The 26,597-nt window shown below is 41.3% G+C and overlaps 1 protein-coding gene and 2 long non-coding RNA genes across 3 annotated transcripts in view; 2 read left to right on the top strand and 1 right to left on the bottom strand.

Moving 5' to 3' along the window:
• LOC147412549 (uncharacterized) overlaps nt 1–961 on the top strand; it is a 59,108-nt gene extending 58,147 nt beyond the window's left edge. Inside the window, exon 5 of the long non-coding RNA XR_015184191.1 lies at nt 925–961. This is a non-coding gene — a long non-coding RNA (uncharacterized LOC147412549). The remainder of the gene's footprint in view (nt 1–924) is intronic.
• The window catches only part of LOC104342300 (protein-glutamine gamma-glutamyltransferase E), a 14,961-nt gene extending 5,770 nt beyond the window's left edge, over nt 1–9,191 (bottom strand). The window contains exons 1-9 of the mRNA XM_009945875.2: nt 9,182–9,191; nt 7,244–7,411; nt 6,698–6,940; nt 6,021–6,139; nt 5,395–5,523; nt 3,854–4,031; nt 3,555–3,690; nt 901–1,004; nt 177–422 (exon numbers count right to left, since the gene is read on the bottom strand). Coding sequence (XP_009944177.1) covers nt 177–422; nt 901–1,004; nt 3,555–3,690; nt 3,854–4,031; nt 5,395–5,523; nt 6,021–6,139; nt 6,698–6,940; nt 7,244–7,411; nt 9,182–9,191 — 1,333 coding nt within the window. The remainder of the gene's footprint in view (nt 1–176; nt 423–900; nt 1,005–3,554; nt 3,691–3,853; nt 4,032–5,394; nt 5,524–6,020; nt 6,140–6,697; nt 6,941–7,243; nt 7,412–9,181) is intronic.
• On the top strand, nt 7,468–26,597 carry LOC147412548 (uncharacterized). The gene is made up of 4 exons (XR_015184192.1): nt 7,468–7,507; nt 15,301–15,438; nt 18,775–18,894; nt 25,526–26,597. It is a non-coding gene; the product is annotated as an uncharacterized LOC147412548 (long non-coding RNA).

Genomic DNA, 26,597 nt, shown 5'->3' with positions numbered 1-26,597 from the left:
TTTTACTCTTCACCTTCTCTTCCCTTTTCTGTTAGAACTGAATAATCTTAAGTATAAATTTTTCTCGTACCTTATAGATGCCCAAAATTCCCCACTAAGAGACTCCTAGCCTCAAGTTTATACACATTTGGGAATGAAGCAGCTGTGTAACCAGCAGAACCAGTGTTTTTATTTACCTTCTTCGTATTTATAATCATTGGTGACATCTACACGGTCATCTCTACCAACGGCCTTTGTGCTGATGAATTGGCCAATTACTGTAGACTTAGAGAATATTAATGTTTTCTTTCCAGTTGCAGGGTCATAATTCCAATACATACAGTCTGCATTCACTTCTGCAAATACGAATGGGCAGTCGTAGTCCAGATCTACATCTCCTTCTTTGATGGCATTCCTTGAGGCTGGACCACACTGATAAATTCCTACGGTATCAAGAAAAAATAATTTAGACCTAATCGACTCTTTGACAGTAAGCAGATTGCTAGACAGATATTTATCAATGACTCCTGAATTGCCCGGTGCTGTTGTCCCATTCTAGCCCTTTCATCCACATAGACCTCCATACCAGGCCAATCATCAACGTATGTTGTGTTTATTCTGAAGCTACACTTGATTTATTTTATATTATCCCTTGATTTTCAGTAGCTCTGGATGCCTACATTGGAAATATAGGAACTACTGTGAAAGACTGCTCCTAGAAGTCTAGTTTGTTTCTTGGCATCCACAGATGATCTGAGGCTTTTCTAATGCGAAAGAGAAAATATTCCCTTCTGCCACTCTATTTCTGAGCCGGATGAGAAATTACTTTTACAATGGTTTAACTTTTTTTTTTTTCCTTCTCTATGAGAGTGATGGACTTTATAATTTTTTAGCATTATTCCTGAAATAAAATCTGTGTACCTCCACTTTCTTCTTGGGGGGTAGCATCCAGAACTTGCCATCCATTGTATTTGGGGCCCAAGTCACTGCGGGAAAACCAGCTTTCATTCCAGACGTGGAAATTCCTGTGTGCAAGAATGAAAAAGGTAAGCTACTAGTATGTGTTTCTAAATTCCTGTTCACATCCATTGATCAGGCATCTCAGTTAAATGTATTAAATAGCTTAATTTGCATAGGTTCTTATCTGAGACTGACTGACCACTTACACTCTGATCCTGACTATATTAACTAGGTAGGAGCTGAAAATTGCATTGTGGAACAGACATAAATATTTGAGGGCAGAAAGCAAGTTTGTAAAATTATACAAAATGTCTTGAGCCTGTTTTTCTCCAAAAGTTCTGAGCACGTGCACTTCCTTAGTTTTAGCTGTTTTCCCTATAGCACAATGCTGCGGTTACACTGATCACCTCTATTTCGAATGGGTCCAGAACAAGCAGAGGAGTAAACAAGGCAAAGAGTGAGGGACTGCACTTAGAATCATAGAACGGTTTCGGTTGGAAGAGACCTTCAAGATCATCGAGTCCAACCTTTATCCTAGCTCTATGAACACCACTAAACTATGTCCCTAAGTACAACATCTACTGGTCTCCTAAATACCTCCAGGGATGGTGATTCCACCACCTTCCCGAGCAGGCTGTTCCAATGTCTGATAACCCTTTCAATAAAGAAATGCTTCCTAATACCCAGCCTGAACCTCCCTTGGTGCAGCTGAAGGTCATTTCCCCTCACTCTGTCGCTTGTTACTGGGGAGAAGAGACCGACCCCCGCCTCGCTACAACCTCCTTTCAGGTAGTTGTTGAGAGCGATAAGGTCTCCCCTCAGCCTTCTCTTCTACAGACTAAACAGCCCCAGATCCCTCAGCCGCTCCTCATATGAGACATGTTCCAAATCCTTTGCTAGCTTGGTAGCCCGCCTCTGTACCCTCTCCAGCACCTCAACGTCCTTCTTGTAGAGAGGGGCCCAAAACTGGACACAGCACTCGAGGTGCGGCCTCACCAAAGCTGAGTACAGGGGAATGATCACCTCCCTGCTCCCGCTGACAACACCATTCCTGATGCAGGCCAGGATGCTTTTGGCCTTCTTGGCCGCCTGAGCACACTGCTGGCTCACGTTCAGCCAGCTGTCGACCAACACCCCCAGGTCCCTTTCTGCTGGGCAGCTCTCCAGCTACTCCTCCCCAGCCTGTAGTGCTGCTGCAGGTTGTTGTGGCCGAAGTGCAGGACCTGGCACTTGGCTTTATTGAAACTCATGGAATTTGCCTTGGCCCAATGATCCAGCCTATCTAGATCCCTCTATAGAGCTTTCCTACCCTCAAGCAGATCAACACTTCCACCCAGCTTGGTGTCACCTGGAAACTTACTGAGGGTGCACTCCATCCCCTCGTCCAAATCATTGATAAAGATGTTAAACAGGAGTGGCCCCAGTACTGAGCCCTTGGGGGAGGATACCACTCGCAACTGCCACCAACTGGATTTAACTCCATTGACCACAGCTCTCTGGACTCAGCCATCCAACTGGTTTTTCACCCAGCAAAGCGTATGCCCATCCAAGACAAGAGCAGTCAGTTTCTCTAGGAGAACGCTGTGGGAAACAGAGTCAAATGCCTTACTAAAGTCGAGGCAGATGACATCTACAGCCTTTCCCTCATCCAACAAGCAGGTCACCCTGTCATAGAAGATCAGGCTTGTTAAACAGAACCTGCTCTTCATAAACCCATGCTGACTGGGCCTGATCACCTGGTTGTCCTGCGTGTGCTGCATAATGGAACTCACGATGATCTGCTCCATCAGCTTCCCTGGCACTGAAGTCAAACTGACAGGCCTGTAATTTCCCAGATCATCCTTCCGTCCCTTCTTATATGTGGGTGTTATATTGGCTGACTTCCAATCTGCGGGGACCTCCCCAGTCAGTCAGGACTGCTGATAAATGATGGACAGTGGCTTGGTGAGCACCCCTGCCAGTTCTCTCAGCACTGACCATCTCCTCCTGGATTGTCGGGGGAACGTTTTGCTCCTGGCCCCTGTCTCTTGGCTTGGGGGGCTGACTTTGCCCAGTACAAGTGTTCCTATTACTAAAAACTGAGGCAAAGAAGGCATTAAGCACCTCAGCCTTATCCTCATCTCCTATTACACTTGTCCTTTGCTGAATGCAAACTTGTTTGAATTGCATTTGATGCTTATAATAGTGGCAATAATTAAATTATTTTCACTGAAAAAAAAAAGGGCACGGAAGTTCTGTTGAACTTTTGCACTTAAATGTGAACTGGTTTTGAAGAATTGTTCCAAACTAAGTCAAGACCCCCTGTTTGATATTTCCAGTGTAATATCACAAATTTTTAGTCATGTGTGGCACCATAACTGTTACTTTGCCTGCCCTGGCTTCAATTAGCTGTTGTATCTCATGTCACTATTCTCTGTTTAACTGAGAAAGACTGAAAACACAAACTTTTGTAGTATTATTTTGTAGTATTTTTTTGTTGATTCTGTGTCTGTCTAGTTGTTTTTAAGGCAATTTTTAAGAAGGTAAAAAAGTATGTGTCGTTAGAATCTATAGTCTGCACCTGAAGCCTCTATTGGCATTGATAGGTCCTACTATTAAATGCCATAAAGCCTTACCATATGCTGTCAGCTGCCCTGTCCAGATGATTTCCGGAAGCATCGTAAAACTCGTCCACACGCAGATTTCCATCTGCATCGTGGGCAGAACTGAAGTTTGTAATTGTACGAGTGGGAATCCCCAGACATCTAAGCACTAAAGAGCAAATAGAAAACCATAGTCAGAAAGCAGTATTTCTGGAATATGAAGTTTCATATAACATACTAATGTCTTGAACGACTTTCATGTAGGAAGTTTTATTAGTGCTTCTTTAACAGAATCTGTGTAGTGTCACTTATGTGCATGACATAAAACATACCTGTAGTCAGTACCGCTGCAAAAACCCAACATTGTCCGTATCTAACAGGTTTGAATCCTGATTTCTTCCAGTTTTGCAGAATTTCACCACTTCCAGTCCAGCTGCTTGGACTTTTCCCACCCTCATACTTTCCACTCCAGTTTCCTAGCAACACCCCTTGGTCATCATTGGCATTGACCTGTAAAAATATTCACTAAAGTTATGATAAAATAAATTAAGAGTTTACAACAGATCTAATAGCGGTAGGGGAGTGGACAGGAGAAAAGCCTTGAGTAACATTTTAGTGAACAAAATTCACTGCTTCATGCAGCTGGCCTTCAGAAAGAAGCCGTATGTTTTCAGGGAAATTAAATATGTGTCCTCTCAAGAAATGGAGAGCATTTAATTGCTGTTTCTCCCACCCAAGTACAGTAGCATGAGGCAAGAAGGCAAACACCCAGTTCAGTGAATCTTCCTCAAATGAGTTGGCAACTTTACCACTGTATGATTGAATGGCAGCATCAAAGCACATCGTGCAGCTAAGCTTTCAGAATGTGCCTGGATCATGATGTAGTGAGCCATCAGCAAATTTACATTAAATTAGGGGAAGTGGCTGACACAACAAATGGGGCGTGGTCGGTCACCTTGAAAATCTTGGATACTGTGTCAATAGAAGTCTCATGAAGTTCAGGAAGCAAAGGTAAAGATTTCAGAACTTGGGGTAAAATAATGGCATGCATTGGTACAGGCTGGGAAGCAGCTGGCTGAGTAGCAGCCCATCTGAAAGGGGCCTGGGAATTATAGCAAATACCAGATGGAATTTGAGCCTACAGTGCTCTCTCATCATGAAGGGAAAGCCCACGCTAGGCTACATTGGGAAAAGTGTGACCAGGAGATAGAGGGAAGCTGTTAACCCCCTTTAATTATCCCTAGCAAGGCTGTGCCAGGAATCCTGTCTCCAGTTTTGGGTCCCTCAGTTCAAGGGGATGTTGAGATATTGAGGAGGAAGGACTACCAAGATAAGGTAAGGGGCCCTGGAGCACACAAGATCTACAAGAAGTTGAGAGCACTAGGCTAGTTCAGTCTGGTTAAGAAGGGGATAAAGGGAATATAATAGCAGCTTACAGCTACTTGAATGGAACACACTAAGTTATCAGAGTCCAACTTTTCTCTGTTCTGGCAGGTTATATAACAAGAGGCAACAGCAGAAAGTTGTAGCTTGGGAAAATCATATTTGACATACGAGAAAAATTCCTCACTAAGAGGGTAGTCAAGGCAGCCTGACAGATCCATGTCTGAGCTGATCTAGTGCCATTGTAGTCCAAATGGGAGGTTGGACTAAAGACCTCCAAGGGACTGGTCCCTGGTTTGACTGCTGGATATCAAAGTGATAAGTATCAGAAATACCACAGATGAGATAATCTAGCAGGCTCAGGTCAGACCTAGGTGTTTCTCTGGCCCACAGTGGCCTAAAATTTTCTGAGAAGTGTCTTCATACTTACTTTCACTAACTACTTTAAAAGAACAGTTAATATTGTGGACTTTTTGGACATGTTGCTTACCATTGCACTGAGAACGCGGCCCAGATATTTGGGGTCGTTTCTGTGAGATACATCTGTGGCAGGATCCTGACGATAGTTTAAGCTTCGATCCAGCATTGAAAGGCAAATGTTGAGAATATCTCCTTGAAACTATGTTACAGAAATAAGTTAGTGTTTTGGAAACACAGATTACTAAAAACAGGGTAAGTAGAGCCATAAAAGCGTTTAATGTTTTTTTTAATCACCAAATGAAGTGCTGCAGCTCAGCCAGGAATTACCATGTAAAAATGCGGCCTCAGCAAACTCTGAAGATTAGAACTCAAAGAGGTTTTCAGAACTTGGAATCTGTAGACTTAAGGGCAGGACTTTGCCCCTCAGCATTGCTACAGTACTTTACTACTCAGCAGACACTAAGGTTTCTGCTGACTGCAGAGTCCTCCGAGTCCTAGGTTGTATCACTGGACTAGTCAATTACAAATTCTCATATAAATCAGTATAACAGGGCTCGGCACAGGTTCTGATTTCAATACCAGACTCCTGTTCTTCAGAGGTGTATGCGATGAACTGGAAAAAGGAAACAAGCCCTGGTCATCCAGATCATATGAAAACCAGAGCACGAAACACTGGTGTTTCAGTGCTGCGTTTACCTGACCAAAGTTCCATCCAAAGCTGTTGATATGATTTTGATTGCCTGCAAAAATGATGCCAAACTCTTCTAGCACATATTCCTCACACTCAGCCTTGTTAGGCATGAACACATCATCATCTGAAAAGCCAAAACAGAAGTATGTACAACCACAGCAGACAAAATAAAACAAAACATCAGGAGCCTTGGTCTCCATCAATAAGATTGCTTGCAGTTATCCACCCTTTGCTGTTCTTGCTATAATAAACAGATAATGAAACTCAGGATATCCTACAATTAGAGAAAGGGGTGGGGGGTGTCTGAGTTAAGACCGAGGTATGGCACTGTCAAATCTGAGGTAGCTAGTAGATAAGACTGTTTTCGTAGTTCTACAGAGACCAGATGCACTCTCCTAAACTTGTGCAGAAGTAGGGAAGTTATGGCAAAAGCAGAACTTAATCTGCTTAATCAGAACTTAGTCTTTTAGGGCAAGGAGCTCTTCAGTCAGTACATGATACAGAGCTGGTTTTATGTACCAGAAGGTCCTAAGAATCTGCTAAACTCCTTTCTCACCGATTCATTACATGGTTAATGTTTGGCCCCTGTTTTAAAGAAGTACAGATTGAATGGAGAAGCTGCAGGTGTTAATGAAGCTACAAGCAACTTAGTTCTTTCGGGGGAAATTTGACATGTTCATACCTGAAGACCAAGGATTAAAGAGCAAAACAAAAGTGCCAAGGCTTGCTGGAGAGGAGCTGCCACTTGAAGTACTTTGGACACTTAGCTTGTAACGTCCAATGACAGCATTATGTGGGCTGGAAATGGAGATGCTCACAGAGTTGGAACTGGTAGACTGTAGAACTGCACTCCAGCTCTCCTTGCTCACCGTGCTGGAGATACCAAATGTGGCCTGGGTCTTAGCCGGCTTTGAGGGTTTTGGACCTTTTAAGGAAAATAAACAAAGTTTTTTCCCCAGCTTGCTGAAATAGAGATTTAGTTGCCAACAAATTCAGCAGGGATGTAAACCTCCCCTCAGATGATGTGCAATATGTTGGAAACTGAAGGAAGCTAATGCTGCTAGCTGAGATGGGAATAATACAACAAAGACCTCAAAACGGTTCCTTGGCTACGTGAACCGTCTTATTGGATCTGAGGTATTATCATACTGCCCTGTAGTGCATATCAGGCCAAAAGAATGTCATGAGGCAGCATTACTCTTTCTGTGAAAGAAGTTGGGAGCCATACCTGTTTCTGCGATGAACGTTAAGTTTTGCTCAGGCTGTTCTGTTCCATTGAAGGTGAGAAGGAAGGCCTGTCCTCTCCTCACAATCAGCTCTTTGCTAGAAAATTTACTTGTGTGGTGATCTCTTGCATTTTCTTTCAGGTGCCAGTTGGTACTTGGCTGTGTTGCAGCTATCAGAAAGTGAGAAGAGGAAGAAAACTTGAGAGTACATCCAGGGAGGAAGGAGCCTAGACACACTCCGAAGAATTGCGTGTTACTTCCTACAGGTAACCCATGTGCGGTTTCCACCAAAAATAGAAATAATTTATTTGTGAGCATTTTATTCTTTTTTTCTTGAGAGAGTGGGAGAGACTCCAGCTTGCATAGACTGTTAGAGATTATCTGCGTAATTAAATATAGAAGGAGTAGTATATCCAGTACTAAAGAAAAATCAGAAAGGCATCTAAGAGACACCTGAAAGCACTGAGTACTTGTGAGTTACTTGGATAAAGAATCTGACTGACCTGAGCTAATTCTTTCAAGGTTTCATCCATTCCAAGACATGGTGTTACACTAACAGAGGCACAGCCTTGCTGCCTCTGAGTAAAGAAATAAAGAAACTTGATTGAGCAGAAAAACACTGCTGCATTTTAAACCATGACATGTGATCTCTAGCCCCACTTAAGTGTCGCGTACCTGTGATATAACTGACAGCTGCTGTCTCGTGGAAGCAGCTAACGCAAATATGTTGATGAAGACTGCTGTCATTTGGCAGTGGGAGAGATGGCAGAATTGGAGAGAGAGCACTACTAAAATAATTTATATGAAATAATGTGTTGCAGAAAGCTCTTGCATGTGAACTATGGCTTGAATCAGGGGCCAAAGAATAAGCATCTGAGATTGGTTTGGCTCTGTCATCATCAGAGCCTGTGGAGGGTTCACTAGTAGAAGATAGCTTGATGGTTTAAATGACGTGCAGAAGTACAGAAGAAGAAGAGTAAGAGTGTGGTCCTTAATACTGGAACACAGTATTAAGTGCCCAGTGCCATTATTGAGTAAAAAATCGTTACCCCATGTTCAACCAGATTTATTAGTGTAAAGATTTTTTTACAGCATGATCTTAAGTTTACCAAGTTTAGGCAAGCCTTGAAATAACAATATTAGTAGTCTTAGCAATGTAGTCACAGTTCAAATGGGGGGAACACTTTTTTACAGTATTGAGGCGAGTAGCACGTACTTTCATTTTTCAGGAACATACCTACTTTAAGAAAAAATCTTCAGAAACTTAGCAATGAAGCACATCTATTGTAGAACAAACCGAGGGGTGGGGGATATTTGTCTTTAGAAAGGCGGGAGCTATCTGGCAAGGTTGGAAAAGCAACATAGGACCATTTATAATAATTATTAAACTGGTCAATTTGCATATGCATAAATATTAGCATGTAGGCAAAAAAACCCCACCCCATTGCAACAAACAAACCACCAAGAAAAAAATCCCCTAATCTCCTCTGCCTTAACTTCAGACTTCAACCTTCTCTGCTCATTGTAGCCTCCCTCAGCCTTTGCAATGATACCTTTTTCAAGTTCTGCTTTGCTTCTTGTATGTCAGATTTGTCAGTCTCTCATTTGCACTTGTTTGACACCTTCAAATAGCTGCAGACTTTGCCTGCCTTCCTATTTGCAAAATACAACATTTTTACAGCAGATAATATACCTGTTCTCCCAAATCTCATTCTGATAAATCAGCTTGCTTTTCCTGTGCGCACAAGAAGTGAAAAAATGCAATTCCTGTAAAAATCCTTCTTCTAACTCTGTGTGGAAGAATTTTCTCTTCCTTTTTTTCGTGGATCAAAACTCCTTAGAGAAGTAGTGATCTTTCAGTGCCCATTACAGAGCTGAGTATGAAGTATGGATGTAAGAAAATAACAGAGCAGCACAGGAGGGGCTTCCCCCTTGCTCACCTTGTCCCATATCTGTTCAATATGTCCTGTATAAGCAGCTTCTGGAGCTTTCCTCTGAATGGCCTCCACTACTTCTGTTGACTCAAAGAATGGCTGGTGCCTTTCAATTCTTTAAAAGTCTAGGCGTGAAGTTGCCTGTTTGCAATACTTCCTGGGGGGGTGGAGCTTGAATAGCCGCCTTTACTCCCCAGCCTTTATCTGACCAACAGGGCTTAGAGGATTCATTTTTCATTCATTTTTCGCTCTCTCAGTGCCCACATCCTGATCTCATTTCCTTACAACTTGGCATTTGAAGCTTGGAGAATATTTATCCCTAACAGTCTGGCCAGTTGTTAAGAGTTTCTTAAATGTATTTGAATTTAGAAGAATTTCAGCATTTGGTTGCTTTCTTTTCTGTTATAATGATAAAATTATAGGAATAGCATAACTCCTTCTTGAACCACATTGTTTTTAATTTGGAATACTTCATGAGCAATATTTACAGTGTCTTTTTCTTTAAATTAATTCACTGAATTCATTGTTTTCCTGGAGTTGCCTTTTTTTTTTTTTTTTTTTACCCTCCAGTGTGTTGTAGTAATTGCAAAGCAAGGAGCAAGCTATTGCCCCTGCCCCAAATTTAATCAGGCCAAAGAACCAATTTTTCATTTATCACAGAATCACAGAATGTTAGGGATGGAAGCGACCTCTGGAGATCATCTAGTCCAACCCCCCTGCTAAAGCAGGTTCACCTAGAGCATGTTGCGCAGGACTACATCCAGGCGGGTTTTGAATATCTCCAAGGAAGGAGACTCCACAACCTCTCTGGGCAGCCTGTTCCAGTGCTCTGTCACCCTTCACGGAAAGAAGTTTTTCCGCATGTTGAGGTGGAACTTCCTGTGCTCCAGTTTGTGCCCGTTGCCCCTTGTCCTGTCGCTGGGCACCACCAAAAGGAGCCTGGCCCCATCCTCTTGGCACCCACCCTTTAGATAATTTTAAGTGTTGATGAGGTCCCCTCTCAGTCTTCTCCAGGCTAAAAAGAGCCCCAGGTCTCTCAGCCTTTCCTCGTAGAAAAGATGCTCCGGCCCCCTAATCATCTTAGGAGCCCTCCACTAGACTCTCTCCAGTAGTTCCCTCCCCCTCGTGAACTGGGGAGCCCAGAACTGGACACAGCACTCCAGATGTGGCCTCACCAGTGCAGAGTAGAGGGGGTGAATAACCTCCGTCAGCCTGCTGACCACACCCTTCTTAATGCACCCCAGGATACCATTGGCCTTCTTGGCCACAAGGGCACATGGCTGGCTCATGGTCCACTTGTTGTCTACCACAGCTCCCAGGTCCTTCTCCATAGAGCTGCTCTCCAGCAGGTTGACCCCCAGCCTGTACTGGTGCATGGGGTTATTCCTCCCCAAGTGCAGGACCCTACACTTGCCCTTATCGAACCTCATGAGGTTCCTCTCCACTCAGCTCTCCAGCCTGTCCAGGTCTCGCTGAATGGCAGCACAGCCTTCTGGGTGTGTCAGCCACTCCTCCCAGTTCAGTCAGCAAACTTGCTGAGGGTGTACTCTGTCCCTTCTTCCAGGTCGTTGATGAATATGTTGAATAGGACCGGACCCAGTACTGACCCCTGGGGAGCACCGCTAGTTACAGGCCTCCAACTAGACTCAGCGCCACTGATCACAACTCTCTGAGCTCTGTCCTTCAGCCAGTTCTCAATCCACCTCACTGTCCACTCATCTATCCCACACTTCCTAAGCTTACCTATGAGGATGTGATGGGAGACAGTGTCAAAAGCTTTGCTAAAGTCAAGGTAGACAACATCCACTGCTTTCCCCTCATCCACCCAGCCAGTCATGCTATCATAGAAGGCTATCAGGTTGGTCAGGCATGATTTGCCCTTGGTGAGTCCATGCTGACTACTCCTGATTCCTCCACCTGTTTAGAGATAACAGCCAGAATGAGCTGTTCCATCACCTTTCCAGGGATGGAGGTGAGGCTGACTGGTCTGTAGTTCCCCGGATCCTCCTTCTTGCCCTTTTTGAAGACTGGAGTGACATTGGATTTCCTCCAGTCCCAGGCACCTCTCCTGTCCTACATGACCTGTCAAAGATGATGGAGAGCAGCTTAGCAATGACATCTGCCAGCTCCCTCAACACCTGTGGGTGCATCCCATCAGGGCCCATGGATCTGTGAGTGTCCAGTCTGGCTAAGAGATCCCTAACCCAATCCTCCTCAACAGGGGCAATCTTCCTTCCTCCAGACTTCCTCTCCTACTTCCAAGGTCTGGGATTCCTGAGGACCAGCCTTAGCAGTAAAGACTGAGGCGAAGGTGGCATTCAGTAACTCTGCCATCTCCGTATCCTCTGTCACCAGGGCACCTGCCTTGTTCAGCAGGGGCCCACATTTTCCCTGATCTTCCTTTTGCTACTGATGTATTTGAAGAATCCCTTCTTATTGTCTTTGATGTCCCTAGCCAGACTTCATTCCAAACGGGCCTTAGCCTTCCTCGTTGCATCCCTGCATACTCTGACAATGTTTCTGTATTCCTCCCAAGTGGCCAGTCCCTTTTTCCACATGTTGTAAACTTCCTTCTTTCCTTTGAGTATTTCCAGGAGCTCCTCACTCATCCAAGCAGGCCTTCTGCCTCCTTGCTCAATTTCTTCCTCATAGGGATGCCTCAGTTTTGGGCTTGGAGGAAGTGATGCTTGAATAGCAACCATCTGTCTTGGGCCCCCCTACCTTCTAGAACCCTAACTCATGAGATTTCTCCAAGTAGGTCTTTGAAGTTGCTAAAGTTAGCTCTCTCAAAGTCCAGGGTTGCAATCCTCCTGATTGCCCTGCCTCTTCCACGCAGAATCCTCAACTCCACCATCTTGTGGTCACTACAGCCAAGGCTGCCCCTAGCCTTCACATTACCAAACAGTTCTTCTTTGTTTGTCAGTATGAGGTCCAGCAGCGCACCTCTCCTCGTTTGTTCCTCCACCACCTGAGTCAAAAACTTATCATCAATGCTCTGCAGGAATATCTTGGGAGTGTGGCTGCTTGTCTGTGTTACTTATCCAGCAAATATCAGGGTGGTTGAAGTTACCCATGAGGACTAGGGCCTGTGATTGTGAGGCTGCTTCCAGCTGTCTTTAGAAGGCTTCATCTACCTCCTCATCCTGATCAGGTGTCCTATAGTAAATGCCTACAACAATGTCTGCCATCTTAGCCTGCCCCCTAATTCTTACCCATAAGCTCTCAACTTTCTCGTCATTCCACTCTAGGCAGAGCTTGATACCCTCCAGGTGCTCTCTCACATAAAGAGCAACTCCCCCCACCTCGTCTAGTTGGCCTGTCTTTCCTAAAGAGTATATTATCACATAATTACTGTTTAACAATGTTAAACAGGCAAGCACTCCATGTCATATTTGCATGACACACTACAGAGATGATTGGTAAGTACATTTGTGACTTGTAATAAAATAGCTATAATTGTTTTCAGCTATTTTTTGTATTTTTTAGGATAACTCTTAACATGCAGTCGACAATGCAATTTGTGCACAAAAATCTTTCTCTTAATTTCAAGGAGACTGATTTTTGCTTATGCTTTGCAAGTGGCTCCGCTTTCTGTTGAGAAAAAAGAGAGAATAATTCTGATACTTTTATGAAACAACCTGTAAAATTTCATGTACTAAATGCACAGTCTTAAGGATGCCTCTGAGTGATACCCAATTATGCTGAACTGGCCACAGTTACAGACCTTCCCAAATGCAGAGTTTTAATTGGCTGGACTCAGTATTCAGCAGCCCAAATTGTTCTGTTTTCAGATTTGGATCATGTTTGGAAATTCTAGAATTGGAACTTGCTCAACCCGTTTCATATACAGACATATTTTATTCATATTTCATATTCATATAAAAAGGTGTTATTAGAAGAAACTATTTTTAACTGGGTATAATTCAGACTGCTGCTTTGAATCTTTGTTCATTAATAATGTTAATGTATGTTAATAATGTAAACTTAAGAGGGACCATAGTTTTATCACATGCAAAGCACAATTGTGATTTTTAAAATGATAAAACTTTAATTCTTAAATTAAAATTTTCTTAGAATTTGCTTTTAAAATGTTAAGTCCAAACTTCAGAGGTTTCAGTTGTTAAGCTACACTCTCCCACCTATAATTCTAAATGACCTTAAAAGACACACAAACAATTTTCAGACTAACTTTGCTTTAAGATTTCAGCCTATCCATGGATACATAGCAAACTGTTTCTCTTTAATAGAAAGATTAGTTACTGTTGAAAGAAAAACAAAACAAAACAAAACAAAATCAACTCGGTGATTATTCACCAATTAGCTGCCAATGCTTGTTTGGTCATGTGTTTCACCTTTTTCTGTGTGACAACAATAGCGTGCTGGATATCATTGTCCTATAGGTCAATGGCACAATTGTTATTGGTATTTGATAATATGATAGTATAGTTATAAACAACATGTTCCAAAATACCAGGTACAGTTCATTTATTCTGGAAGACGGTATGGCAAGGAGAACAAGTTACGTCTGTTGCATCAGCTTCTGGTGTTTATTCCCAGCTCTGGCTAAGTTGCCTGGCAGGCCTCTCATGAGCTTTGTTTGTAAAACAGATGAATGATACATACCGGACCTTTGGATTAAAGATCATGGGTGAAGGTTGAGAATGAGGGTTGAATTAATGAGAAATATTAATGCTAGTCAGCACACTAGTCCAGCAGAATGCTTCTGACCCAGGCAGCTTCCTGTAAGCCAAGTAGTATTTGCAGAGCTTGTATGGTGGCTGCAAGTGTAAGGATTGCACAAGTAGGTGCTTGAAACTCTGGTGGATAGCAAGAGAAGATTCTTTTGGACCTCGAAAACAAAAGCTCTAAGCCATCTTAGTGTTTTGTTTCACGTACTCAGAACAAGCTATATCAGAATCATCTTTTGCAAGCCAGTTCAGTTACAAACTCATGACAACCTTTTCCAGTGATACCCACATTTCTTCCCTCACTTCCATAACTGTGTTAAAGAAATTAATATATAGAAGGAAGACTTCAGCACTGAACAGTGAAGGACATCTTTTGTAATAGACTAATTCCCCTCAGTATTACTTTCTCTCCTTCTTTGCGTTGTCACTGCAGTGACACTTGAATTCTATTAAATGTCACTTACTATTAAGTATGCCTTTGTTTCAGGATGGGAAATCAGTCCCTACACTTGCCTATCTGCTCCTTTATTCTATCTGAGCACAGCTCTTCCTTACATACCCTTAAAGCACCATGCTACAACCCCTTAAAGCACCATGCTACAACCATATGGCCATGACTCACTGGGGACCACCTCAGTACCCTGAGAAATTTGGGCTATTCTGTCTCCTCTCACATTCCTTTGTTGGATAATTAAGCAAGGAATTTGATCAGCAAAGCCCACTCCTGCTATCCCAGATACAGGAAGTCAAGTGGTTTTCTACAGCCATACTGTATTTGTGAACCACAGTAGGGAGAGACCTGGGCCCTGAGAACAGTGGTGTGGGCTGACTCGCATCAGCACTGTTCAGGACTAGAACTCCCTGATGTATATTGGTGAAGTCCATATGGAAAAGTATTTGGCTGAGATCTGTTCTGGGCCCTGTATATTGTCCAAGACATACTTTCTTATTTTCTGTCTTCCTCTTCCATTCACAATGCTCCACATAGGAAGGGCTTTTTTAATGGAAGCCTGCAGCCTGCTGCAGCCTGAAGCCATCATGAAGTTCCTGGAGTTCTCCAATAGCCAGACTTTGAAGGTAGCTGAACTTGGCACAGTCAGCTCCCATATTCTCTGCGTAAAGCAGGCTACTGTTAGCTGGGCTGAGATCTTCTCTTGAGATCTTGGCTCATTGCAGATGAGATGGCTCCTTCCAGAAGGGAGACTGACAGTGTCGTAGTAGTGAGATGTACAAATATGTGAACTTCAAAAACTGCTATGGGACCAGTACACAGGAATAAGCCACAATGGCAACGCACAGACTGGGATGAACCTATGCTGGGCTCCACAGACAGCTCCCACATAGTCACACACAACCTGTTATTTATAGCCTATAATATTTAAACGTATTTCCCTACCTCGCTCCGTTTATGCAAACATCTCTTCCATGGGAATGAAGTAAAGACATTATATGGAAGCTTGAACCTCCAGCTGCTGGTGGACACTCGTCAGCAAAGAATACCTCTTTGCAGGCTCCCATCGCTACATTGCTCTGCTCATTTCTTCTAAGAATCCAACATGTTGTCCCATTCTGCAGGTAAGCGCTTTTAATTCTAATAAACAAACAAGATGCTTGCAGGTGTGATTCATGCCTTAGTTGTAATGACACTGAAGCTTAAAAGTGACACACAGAAGCTGAGATAATTATTTTGAGTGTGAGACTGTGGAACAAATTGCTAAATCCTTAGTAGCAGTATTGTGCTGCAGAGTATCAAGACCCTTTAAAAAAATCGCACTATCAGATTTATAGGATCTTTTTGGGTGCTTTTCACTTTTCTTTATGCACCACTTCTGGATTGTGTTAAAGTAGATCCTTTAGAGATTGGCCCACGGATACGTAAAAACTTTCAGGGAAAAAAGTGTCTGTATTTGGAGGATGTGTGTGTTGGGGGGACAGGAGGAGAGGGAGAGAGAAAGGGAGTGAAAACAGTTATGTGCACACACACCTGCATGCAGACCCTCACAGTTTTTTACATAAAAATTGTGTGTGGCACTGTGTGGAGCATCCCCAGGCACTTTTGACATCTCCAGCTGAACTTGAGCTTGGATATTTCTTGGGCCCTGGGTATTTCACGAGAAAGTGCTGACCACGATCAGCAAATTCCAGTTTGTTAAGTGCTGCTATCGCTTCTTGCATTTCGTGCAATGAGAAAATTGTGGTTAAGAGGGATAGACTGGTGTATGACACTTAAAGAGGAAGTTATTGGCAAATCATTGCTTAAGAGGAAGTGTTACAATGCAGAAACAATTGGTTTGTGGTTTTTTTCCTCATTGCTGTAGATGGCGGGTTTTACTGTTCACTTTATCGTATAGTTCTTTTGTTAAAAAGAAAGATTTTTCTACTCAGTCCAGTCTTTCAGTTTGACCTACCAAATTGTGTTCTGCCATTTATTTAAGCTCTGCTCAGTGGAGGATATTTATGAGGGAATCAATAGCCTCATGCCCATTGTATGCATCTGATTCCCTTCCAACCTATGTTGTTCTCTTAAACAGGCGTATATTTAGATGGTGTTGCACTTAGCAGGTGCATTGAGACAGTCATTAACTAAGCACCATCAGGCAAACAGCAGATGCTGTTGAGGGATGCTAGCACAAGTAGATTGGGTCAATAACATGAATTATTTCAAATAATAGTGTGTGGAGGAACACTTGTGTCCTAAGAGTCTGTGCAGTCAGCTCTCCTAAAACTGTGAGAATAGGGTAAGCGTGCCTCTTTTAACCTCCATGACGGGAAAACAATGCCTGTCATTTCTGCACTCAATGCTCTGCTCTGTGGATGGTTGTTTTTTACTAATTTCCTGAGCTTTTCAAGCCTGTGTCACATAAAGCCAGCGCAGCATGAGCTGTATACCTAGAAGAGGTAAAGTGGCATCTGCGCTCAGGCCTCATTATAGATTTTTACAGAGGTCCCAGCAAGCCAGGCCTAAGCGAGAACGTGGCCAACCTTGCTAAAGTGTATTGATTTAATATGTTTCCTCCGAAGACCTCATGCTGAACATCTGCTTGCTTTGTCTGCATTTTAAAGTGCCTTTGCCTTTCACACTAATTTTAACAAATACTTAAAATGGCATTGCAGTTTGCTGACTGAATCTACAGGAAGGAATCTAGCCCGAAGTCTCTTCTTAGCACAAATATTCCCATTAACATAAGATTCATTCATGCATGAACTACTCTCTGATTCATTAAGTTTCATGCTGAAAGATAGCTCTCAGTTTGCCATAACTTGTTCTGCTCTGTTTGCAGTTTTATAACATTTAACTCCAGTATGGGAATGGATGGATTATCTTTTTTTTTTCCTTGTTTGTGTCTTTTGGAAAATTCAGGAAAGAAAAATGCTGAAACAACCTATTCATAATCTCAAAATGTAGTGTATTCCAACAATTCAGAGCCCTTTACAAAACATAACCCCACAGAGAAAGCTAACATATGGTACATTATTCAGTTGCCCATTCTGTATGCACAAAAAGACTTTTTTTTTTTTTTTCCTTTTACTTACCAGCCATGCTTCCTGGCCCCTCTGTGGCTTGGACTTTGTATTTCTGTGAGCAACTGGGTAGGCCTATATGATAAGACTTCAAGCTCTGGTTGTGTGGCAGCATTTATAGAGAAAAATTTAGGCCTCTCCTTATGTTCAAACCAATTATAATTCACATTAGGTGGGTGAGGCAGGTAAGTCATACCACTGGGCATGTAAGCTTCCTAGTGACCATATATTAGCTCATGGGTTTTAAAACATTGCACTTACGCAATTCAGGCTATTTGTCCTGAGGGTTGACTGAGATGGTTAGAAAAGTAGAGCATTTAATTGCATACCTGGAATCCAGAATTTCACATACAATGATGCATCACTCAGGAAGGGATATTTTTCAGGTCAGTACAAATTAAAATCTTTTCCCAGTATGATCCAGAGATGAGTATTCATGAAATAAAAGTATATATTCATAATAAAATTCATAGGGTTCCCTCCCTGTGAGTGTACTCATAAGTCTGGAAGAAGACCCAAAACTTTTCATTTACCTCATCAGTCCTTTTTTGGGGATCACCACAGTAATGCCTTTCTGTCAGCCCCTCCTTAAAATAATACTAGTGATATTAATGCTGTAAATGTAATGTAAGCTACTATTAACTTGACAAACCACTGAATGCTGAATAGCTCTGAGGAGTGGATCTCAAGTGGTAACTCTCCCTGCACAAAGAGAAACATTATCCTCATAAAATAAAATGCTCATTTTGTAGCAGGTACAAATTATGACTGTAATTTGTGCTTCTATGCCAATTACTCATCTAATTTCTGACTATAAAGGCACAACAATAAATGTTAAAATAGTTTGATCTGCACATATAGGACATTTTATAGATACCAAGAAAATTAATTTGTTATCATGGCTTCACAATATTTCTTTTTTTTCAGGCTAATTCTTCATTTTTCATATCAGCCCTTTAGCAATTTGATCACGGATATCTCTCCCCCCCTCCCCCCTCCCCGCCTTACGTAGGAACTTCCATTTCCTTGCACTTACACAGATTTGAGTAAATTATTTTGTCTTATTTTATTATTACTTTTTCTCGCGTGTCTACAAGGAGGAGAAGAGACTGGAGCAATCTCAGGAATGTTATGCTTTGTCAGTACCTTGAAGAACTTGAAGGGTGGAAATTCCATAAGATCAGAAATGAGCAAACGTAATATCTATGTATAAAATGGGGCAAGAGGCATAAGAAAGCTGAGAAATTATAGTTGACATCAACTAGTTTGATGTAAATTCATGGAAAATGCTGAAATAGATAAACTTGTTACCATCTAGAAAATGATTAACAGCTAGCATGGAGTTTCCAAGAAGTCAGTCAAGCCCATCTAATTTTTTTTTCTTGACAGATCAGTATACCAGAGGAGAAGTAAGAAGCAGCAGCTGTCATACATGCTGGCTTTGATTTGCAACAAGATCCCACACAATATTTTCGTAAGCTTTGGAAACACTGATCACGTAAGATTTCGGTGAGTTGACTGCGTAACTTGTAAAAATACAAATGCTGCATTGTTTCAATGCATCACTGTCAAACTGGAAAGGCATAATGACTGAAATGCCATTAAAAGCAGTCTTGGAGCTTTGATGTTTGTTAAATATGCTCTTTCTGTTGTTGGTAAGACTTCAGCTGAAGTACTATGTTAGCCCTGGGCTAACCTCAGCTGGATAATGTCAAGAATACAGAGAATGGAGAGCTTAAAAAAATTAGAAGGATCAAGCTGGCTCAGCCTAAAACAGAGGCAACTGCAGAGATACGATGATGATTTTTGAAAAAGGTGAAAAGTGTTCATAGAAAGAGGAGGCCAGTTGACTAAAGACACTGAAGTGAAGCATGAAATAAAAATGCTGGCAGTGAAGAAAAGTACTCAGCTAGACGCTCTAGGTAGGTTGTAAAAATGTTAATAATTTTTTCTGTGGAGATTAAGAATGGACTGAATGCACATTTGTCAAGGATGATATGTATGTGTGTATAGTTGAGCTGTCCTTGGGGAATTTATTTTGATGTCAGTGCTGTGACAGTGACACTTTTTCCCCCTGTTGCATACTCTTGGTACTTGACGCTGAGCTGTATGATGTAGAGAGGGCCTTAGTAGGGCAACTAAGTCCAGTGTTGATTCAGTCTCATTTGCCTTGCTATTGCTTTATTGCTGTGACTGACTGACCCACAGCAAATAAACTTCACGTTGTATCTTATGGTGAAGGGTTACTGTCATATGAGTCCTGACTAATATGACACACAAGCCTGCAGACTTCTTGCATGTCGTGTTCATCTTAAGAACTGCTTATTGCAAAGAAGTAATAGCATGTTTCACACAGAGACAGAAAAATGTTAGCACTGTGTCTGTCCAGTATGGCATCGGTTGAGGTTCCTGTTTCTGCCAGTATAACTCAATTCGTACGAATCACCAGGAAGCCCCGGCTGTAGTCTTTCTCTGTTATCTTGTGAAGGGAAAATCTGTCCTACATTCAGTCACTTGAGTACTTGTTCCCTGAAAAAAGGAATCTACATAAGTGACCTGAAAATAACCACATTTTTCTTGTGCAGAGAGAAGCTGCCTCCTTTTTAGAATCCATTAAAGTTTATAAAGTTTTTTTGTACCTTAGAGCAATGAGTTTCACAGGCTAATTATGAATTGTGTAAATAATCTTCTAAACATTTCCTTTCATCTTTTATGATCCACTAGTTCTTACATTGTCAGGGTTAAAAAGTAGCCGTGGCTTTTCTTCACTTTATTGTTCAGTGCTTTGTATTCCTCTATGATATCATGTCTTATGATATATTATAATCCTCCGAATTACATAATTTCAGACTTTTCAGTTTCTTTTCATGCTGATATCTTAGTTTGAACATGTCGTACATTTCTGAAACTCATTCAGTTTCTTCTGTATACTTTTTGAATTGAACATGATGCAGCAGGGAAATTACATTATCAATAAAATGGTAACAATGATTTTGAGTATTTCCTGATCTATTTTTTATTAATGCCATTTTTGTTTGTTCATTTGTTAGTTAAGCATTTGCTCAGTTCAGCCCACAAGATTGTATTTGTTCGTCCTATACAAAGGAATGGTGTCCTAATGAGATATAAAATAACAAGACGCTGGGCAAGATGTTTAACTCTGTGGAGATAAAAATGGGCATATTGGAAATCTTGCCACGAGACACTGCACAACAATCTGATGGGTGGAAGCAATAATACGAAAGGATAGGATGGGAGTGTATGAATTGAACTTGCTAGGGACTTGTAAATAGCATGCTCAGTGAGCTGATAACTGCAAGGAAAATGCTGCAATAGATGGAAAGGCAAGCAGAATCAGTTGTTTGAGATGGAAGAGAATTTTGTTGTTAGAGAGAAGCCAATTAAGTGTGTAAGACTGGGGAGGAGAATCAAGGCGATCAGGGATCAGGATGGAGCACAGCAGGAAGTGGAGAGGAAGATGAAATGTAAATACATTTGAGACAAAAGAGAATTAAAGAAATTAAAGATGGAAAGTTAGTCCTGAGTACAGCTAAGGAGAAGAGGAAACCCACACGTTCTGATATTTTTTTTCGTGGAAGAAATTTTCCCCTAAAAGAGGAAGCAAGACCGCAGGAATGAAGGAGACTAGGGGTGAGTCAAAGATGGAGAACACTGAACCGGAATGATGTTTTGGTATTCATTAAAGTGCAAGAAAAGTAGAACTGAAGAAGAGGAGAATGAAGTCTGAGGAAATATCATCAGGAGGAGGTACTGGGGGAACCCCTAGGCTGGGGATGGTTGGCAGGGATATGAGTATGAGAGAGAGAGAAAAGATCCAGGACAAAGGAAATGGAAGCTTTAAGAGAATCAAAGAACAAATCAAACAAGAAAAGTGAGGAGGTGGTGGGTAAAAAAGTACATCGTCGGCGGATATATAAATACTATATTTCAGTTCTTGTACTGAAATTCAACATGCTCTCTAAAATAGAATTAGCAAGACCCAGCGTAAGAAATTTTGTGTGCCCATAGCTTTTCCATGTTTTCCAGTTGCATCTGCTGGCCTGATAAGCGACTGTTTCACCCTGCAGATCTTGTTTGCGTGTAACCATGGACCATTATGGCTACAGCAACAGTACCCTAGAATAGTATTGGTATTTTGGCAATGCTGAATTTGTCCTAAGAATTTAAAGCAGTACTTCATCTTGCATCTAAGTGTTTGTATCTCTGTCCACAAATCCGTTGACTCGTAGCCAGACATTTTCTCCTTTTAGCAGGAAATTATGTAGCACCATGCACGGTGGCTATGCATAACTAGGATGTTTTAGGTAATGTTCCACAATTTGCCAGCTCCTTTGGCAGTGGACCGGTGAGAGCTGAACTTCAAGCCCAGCTCTAGCAGTTGCCAAAGTAGGAAACTGCCAAGGACAGAGGCTGATGAGGAGTCAGCAAGATGCTTTCTTTTTTTTGCATCAGAGTGCCGGAAGGCCCACACAGTTGTTACTGCTGCCAAGCAGGATACACCCTGCTGTGGGGGGTCACAACTACTGCGGGAGTAGGGGATGCCTCTCCCAGAAGCAGTGGTTACCATCCACACCTCCTGTCATACCAGCAGTCTCTTTTCTTCTGGGCGCTCCCCACAGCTCTACCGTGCATCTCTGTCCCTTTCCTTATTCTATTTTCTTGCAGCAGAGGCAGTCAGACAGGTGCGTAGAGGTTTAGAAGGGCTGTAACTAGATAGTTAGGAGTTCATTGTTTATGCCATAGTGGATAATAGGGTCTGACACTTGACTCTGAAAGAGAATTCTTTGGAATCTATGAGTGCCAAGGAACAGGTCATGCCCACAGTATACTGGGCTACAAACACTGTATCATGGTTTTGAGAAGGTTTTCTTCCTACTCACTGGCATAGCATTAACCTAAACTAACCAAACCTGTTCTGTAGAATCTAGCACAAATGCTGCCTCTGTAGTTCGTCTTTAACCACAGCCATAGGACTTTTCTGTTTCAAATCAAACTGAAGACATTTTTGGCCACCAGTGTGGCATCTTATTTAGCTTTGAGGCCATCCTGTGCTTGTTTTGAGTTCCTGCAGCAATAAAGAATCTGGTCAGTTTGGGATGCGTGACTATGGCTAGAGTATAATAGAGTATAATCCATTTAGTTCCCAAACTAAACTGAATCTATGAGTCTGACTGGAGTAAAGAGAGCCAACAAGATTTAGAGAGAGCTTGTCAAGGAAGAAACACAACAATCAAACCAAAGGACTTTCTGAGGATTATTTCCATGGCAATAGATCAGCCTGTATTTGCATTTTAGAGAGTTAAGTGAGTCTCATTGCAGGTTTAAAGAAGCATTAAAGAAGCTGCCTTGTTTCTTTTTTTTTTTTTCATGGATGAGGCAAATGAAACTTCTCTAACTGTACAAGAAGGCAAGTGCTTTCTATTTTAAGAGGATGGTGGCTGCTGTCATTTGTAACCGTGAGATAGGTTCAACAGCAGAAACTTACAATTTCAGACAGGATTTACTTTTGAAAGGCTGAAGCCACTTTTGACTGTGAAAGAGGGGAATGGACATGGGTAAGTAACATGTTCTTATTTGCAAATATTATGGCTTTGATACTATCCATTTTGTGTCTCTGGAAGCACAATAATTTCATAGCAAGAACATCCATAATACCAGCAGCTTACCTTGAACTTTTTTTTTTTTTTTTTTTTAAAAAAAAAAAAATCTAGTATCTGTAGTGAATAGTATCCCCACTTTACATAGAGGGGGAAGCCAGCAGGATAGGTGCCATGACTTGAAACTGTAAGTAATCAGATATCCTAAGTTCCATCCCAGTACATTACTCTGAGCCCTTTTGTCCTATTTAATCATATCTTCTATGACAAAAATATGGGAATAATATTTCCCTTTGGAAATTTTTTAGCAAATAACATCATAATAAATGATACTGCAGTAATTAGTCCTTTGCGTTTAGCAGAATAACCGTTGGCATGACTCGGTGGCTACACAGGGAAAGAACAGGTCACTGGTACCAGGTATCCCACAATTTGTAAACTACTGCTGTTGGTTATTAACAATAACAACATTGACTATTGCAAATTATTATGCAAATTATTCTAAATTTTTTCTTTCCATTCAATTTAAAATACTTAGTAGCATTCTAGGAAGCCATGAAATCTGCAGGGCTTTTTAACCTGCAATTTATGTTTTGCATCTGAAGTCTCATTTCTGAGCCTCATGTATTCACGTAAAGAGAAATATTTTCTTGGCCCTCCCTGTGTTCAGGTTGCTCATATTAGCACAGTTGTGCATGTGTCACTGTATGAAACTGTTTGGGACATTTCCTGTAATTTCATATTGGGGGCTAGTTTTGAGAAACCAACTTGTTTTAACAGTTATTTCTTCTTTGTGGAACATGAAATAAGAAGTGATTGGTGTAATAGCAGAAATTTTAAGGGTGCCAAGTCTCTTCCTTTGGGCAAAAGGGGGAAAAAGGTATTGCCTCAAAAAGGCCAGCTGTTTCGAGCTTGCAGTGTCCTTGCTTCCCTAAATAGCTCGCTCTCTTCTTTGACATTGTCCTATAAGCATACGCTATTAGATTTTATTGAAATTTTTAAATAATCAACTGGGAGCGGCTACTGATGTAAAGTGAATAAAGCAAAGGTAAATGTTAGACTGTACAGGAGGGGAAGGTGATTTTATTTTAAACAAAACTTAAACAAAACAGATCTCAGTCCTTATACTAATTTTCCTATAAATTTCGTTCAGTCAGTCTTTCATACTTGTTTTCCGTACCCACATTTTAACAAGGACCAAGATGCGTGTGTCTGGCTAGTCCAACCAGGATTATTTGTGGTGAAACAGAGGACAAAGAATGCCAGATTTGGAGTCATCATCCTATTTCCTGGGTTCTTTTTGTTGGGTGACCATGTGCTCATTTTGGAAGTGCCTTTCGTACCCTTCAGGAACCCAGGTCTGTGGGTCATTAAGAAATGTTGTTGATTGACTGCCTGTCCTTTTGCCTCCTGTTCTGTGTGTCTTCAGTTTTAGGCTGCCCTTTGTTTTCTCAGTCTGTGTCTTTCAAGACTCTGACCATGATCTCAATGGCCTGCTGGTGCTGTCAAGTCATGCCATACTTTTGTCCCTTCTTTTCTTGTCATTTCGTCTGGTGCTTTCATACGTATGTTTCTGCATGTAATTTATTAATTTCAACGTTAATGGTTCTATTGCAAATCTCTGCATTATGAAAGTACATCAGGTCACGCAAATGAGCTAGGCAAGGGAAGTACAGTGTCTCAAACAGGTGACGAGCTATAGAGAGGATCCTGGGCTAAGTATTGTGCCTGTCACACTGAAATTACATTTGGAAGGACTTTTGCACTGGTCATTCTGACAGAATAACGTTCATTACCAATGAAAGTTTATCAGTGTAAACTAGCTTGCTCACTTGTTAAGGCATGAAAGGTATTGGGTTTTGGTGACTTTTTAGTCACGAAACTGAATGCTATGAACACTTTTGGAAGGAGGATGGTGAGATGAACCCTCTGGAATGACTGTAAATGTATCAGTGCTCTTTCATATACTGTTGCTTCGTTGAGCATTACCCAATAATAACAGTGCTATATAGTTTTTTATAAGAGGAGCTCCTGAATTTAGTACCAGTAGCTTTGTTTGAGAGGGTCTACACTGTTCTTTCACCTACAGATCTGATTTTGGTTGAGTAATGGCCTGTGGTTCCTGGAGGCTCATTAAATGTCATCCATCTTGTAGGCAGTTAAAGACTGAGAGAACTAAGCGTTAAGCATGTTTATATGAGGGTTTGAGAGAGAATACCAAATAGTAGAATAATACTGAACCAGAATAAAAACAGTGTTTTATGGAAGATGTTGCAGGTGAGTATAAGATGTTTCTCCTACCTGTCTAATAACGAAAGGTTAACTGCTGTATTTAATGTTTCCAAAATTTTAACCCTGTAGTGCATGATGGCCAGTGATGTATTAGGACCTTGCCTTTGAGGGAAACAAAACAAAACAGGAAAAAAGCCACTAACATGCTAAAGGAAAAAGAACATGCATAAATTTAACAAGAACTCAGTTAAAATTAAACGTAAAGTGTTGTGGTTTTTTTTTTTTTGTAGAGATGGAGCCGACAACAGCAAATGTTCAAAGATAACAGACAAGATCCATGAATGGGTTTAGCAGACCCCTGCTATCACCAGAAGCTCCTACAGAAGGAAGCGTTCCAGCCTGGTTAACAAAGATAACTATTGATAACAATTGTTCATTATTTCTGTCTCCCGCTTGCACCCTGTTGCTGTTGTTAACTATATCTTGCTTGGCTTTGCTTTTGAGACCCTTTTTGTAATCTTACATGCATACGTTAAAACAGAAAGATACCATGCTTAGTTTTAAGATTGTCATGGCTGAAGCTGAAGATGCCAGACAGATATAAAAAAACTAATAAAATCAAATAGATCCAATTGAAAGCTACCTCCATCTCCAAACAAGAGAAACCAGGTTTCTTCTGGTGATTAGGAGAATAGCTCACCAATATGTACTGCAAAGTCTGTGTATGTAATACGAAGTATGATACATGCACATGTATGTGTGTGTGATGAAGCATTATCTTTTAAAAGCTGGAAGGCACCAAGTTGTTATCCTAGGTAGATGGTTGTCAAGTGACTGAGGCTACGGAAGAGGAAGTGGGAGAGCTATCTAAATTATAAAGTTGAGAGATCAATTTCAGTAAGGCTCAATTAGTGCTACCCCAGGAACTGTAACAGGGGAAATGGTAAGATGGTTAGATAGAAGAAAGTTTAAAGCTTTATGCGGAATAAAAGCTTCTTCTTCTTAACTCCAATTTAAAGCAGCTTTAGGAGAATTTAATTTTTCACAGCGGTGCAAGGTAACTTTGCTGGTATCAGCAGACCGCAATGAAAATTAGTGGAAAGGATCGGAATGGAGCTGGAACAAGGAATATGCTGGTGCTTTCATTGAATTTAAATAAGCACTTGTAAAAACTCCCACCTTAAAATTCCTGAGACAAGGAAAGCCTTTTACAATAAGAATTTTCACATATGGGAAACAGGAGTGGCACTGTTACAAAGCAGAAGTGAGTGAAAGCGAGTTACATAGTAAGTCTAAATAGATACTATATGTAATCTAAATAGAGATTATATATGTATTAATAGATATCTAAGTCTAAAAAGA

The sequence above is a fragment of the Leptosomus discolor genome, unplaced genomic scaffold, assembly GCF_034619465.1.
Source record: "Leptosomus discolor isolate bLepDis1 unplaced genomic scaffold, bLepDis1.hap2 HAP2_SCAFFOLD_93, whole genome shotgun sequence".
In the NCBI taxonomy this organism is placed as follows: Eukaryota; Metazoa; Chordata; class Aves; order Leptosomiformes; family Leptosomidae; genus Leptosomus; species Leptosomus discolor.
Note: the sequence above shows the minus strand (reverse complement) of the source record. Positions and strands in the feature narration are given on the sequence as shown.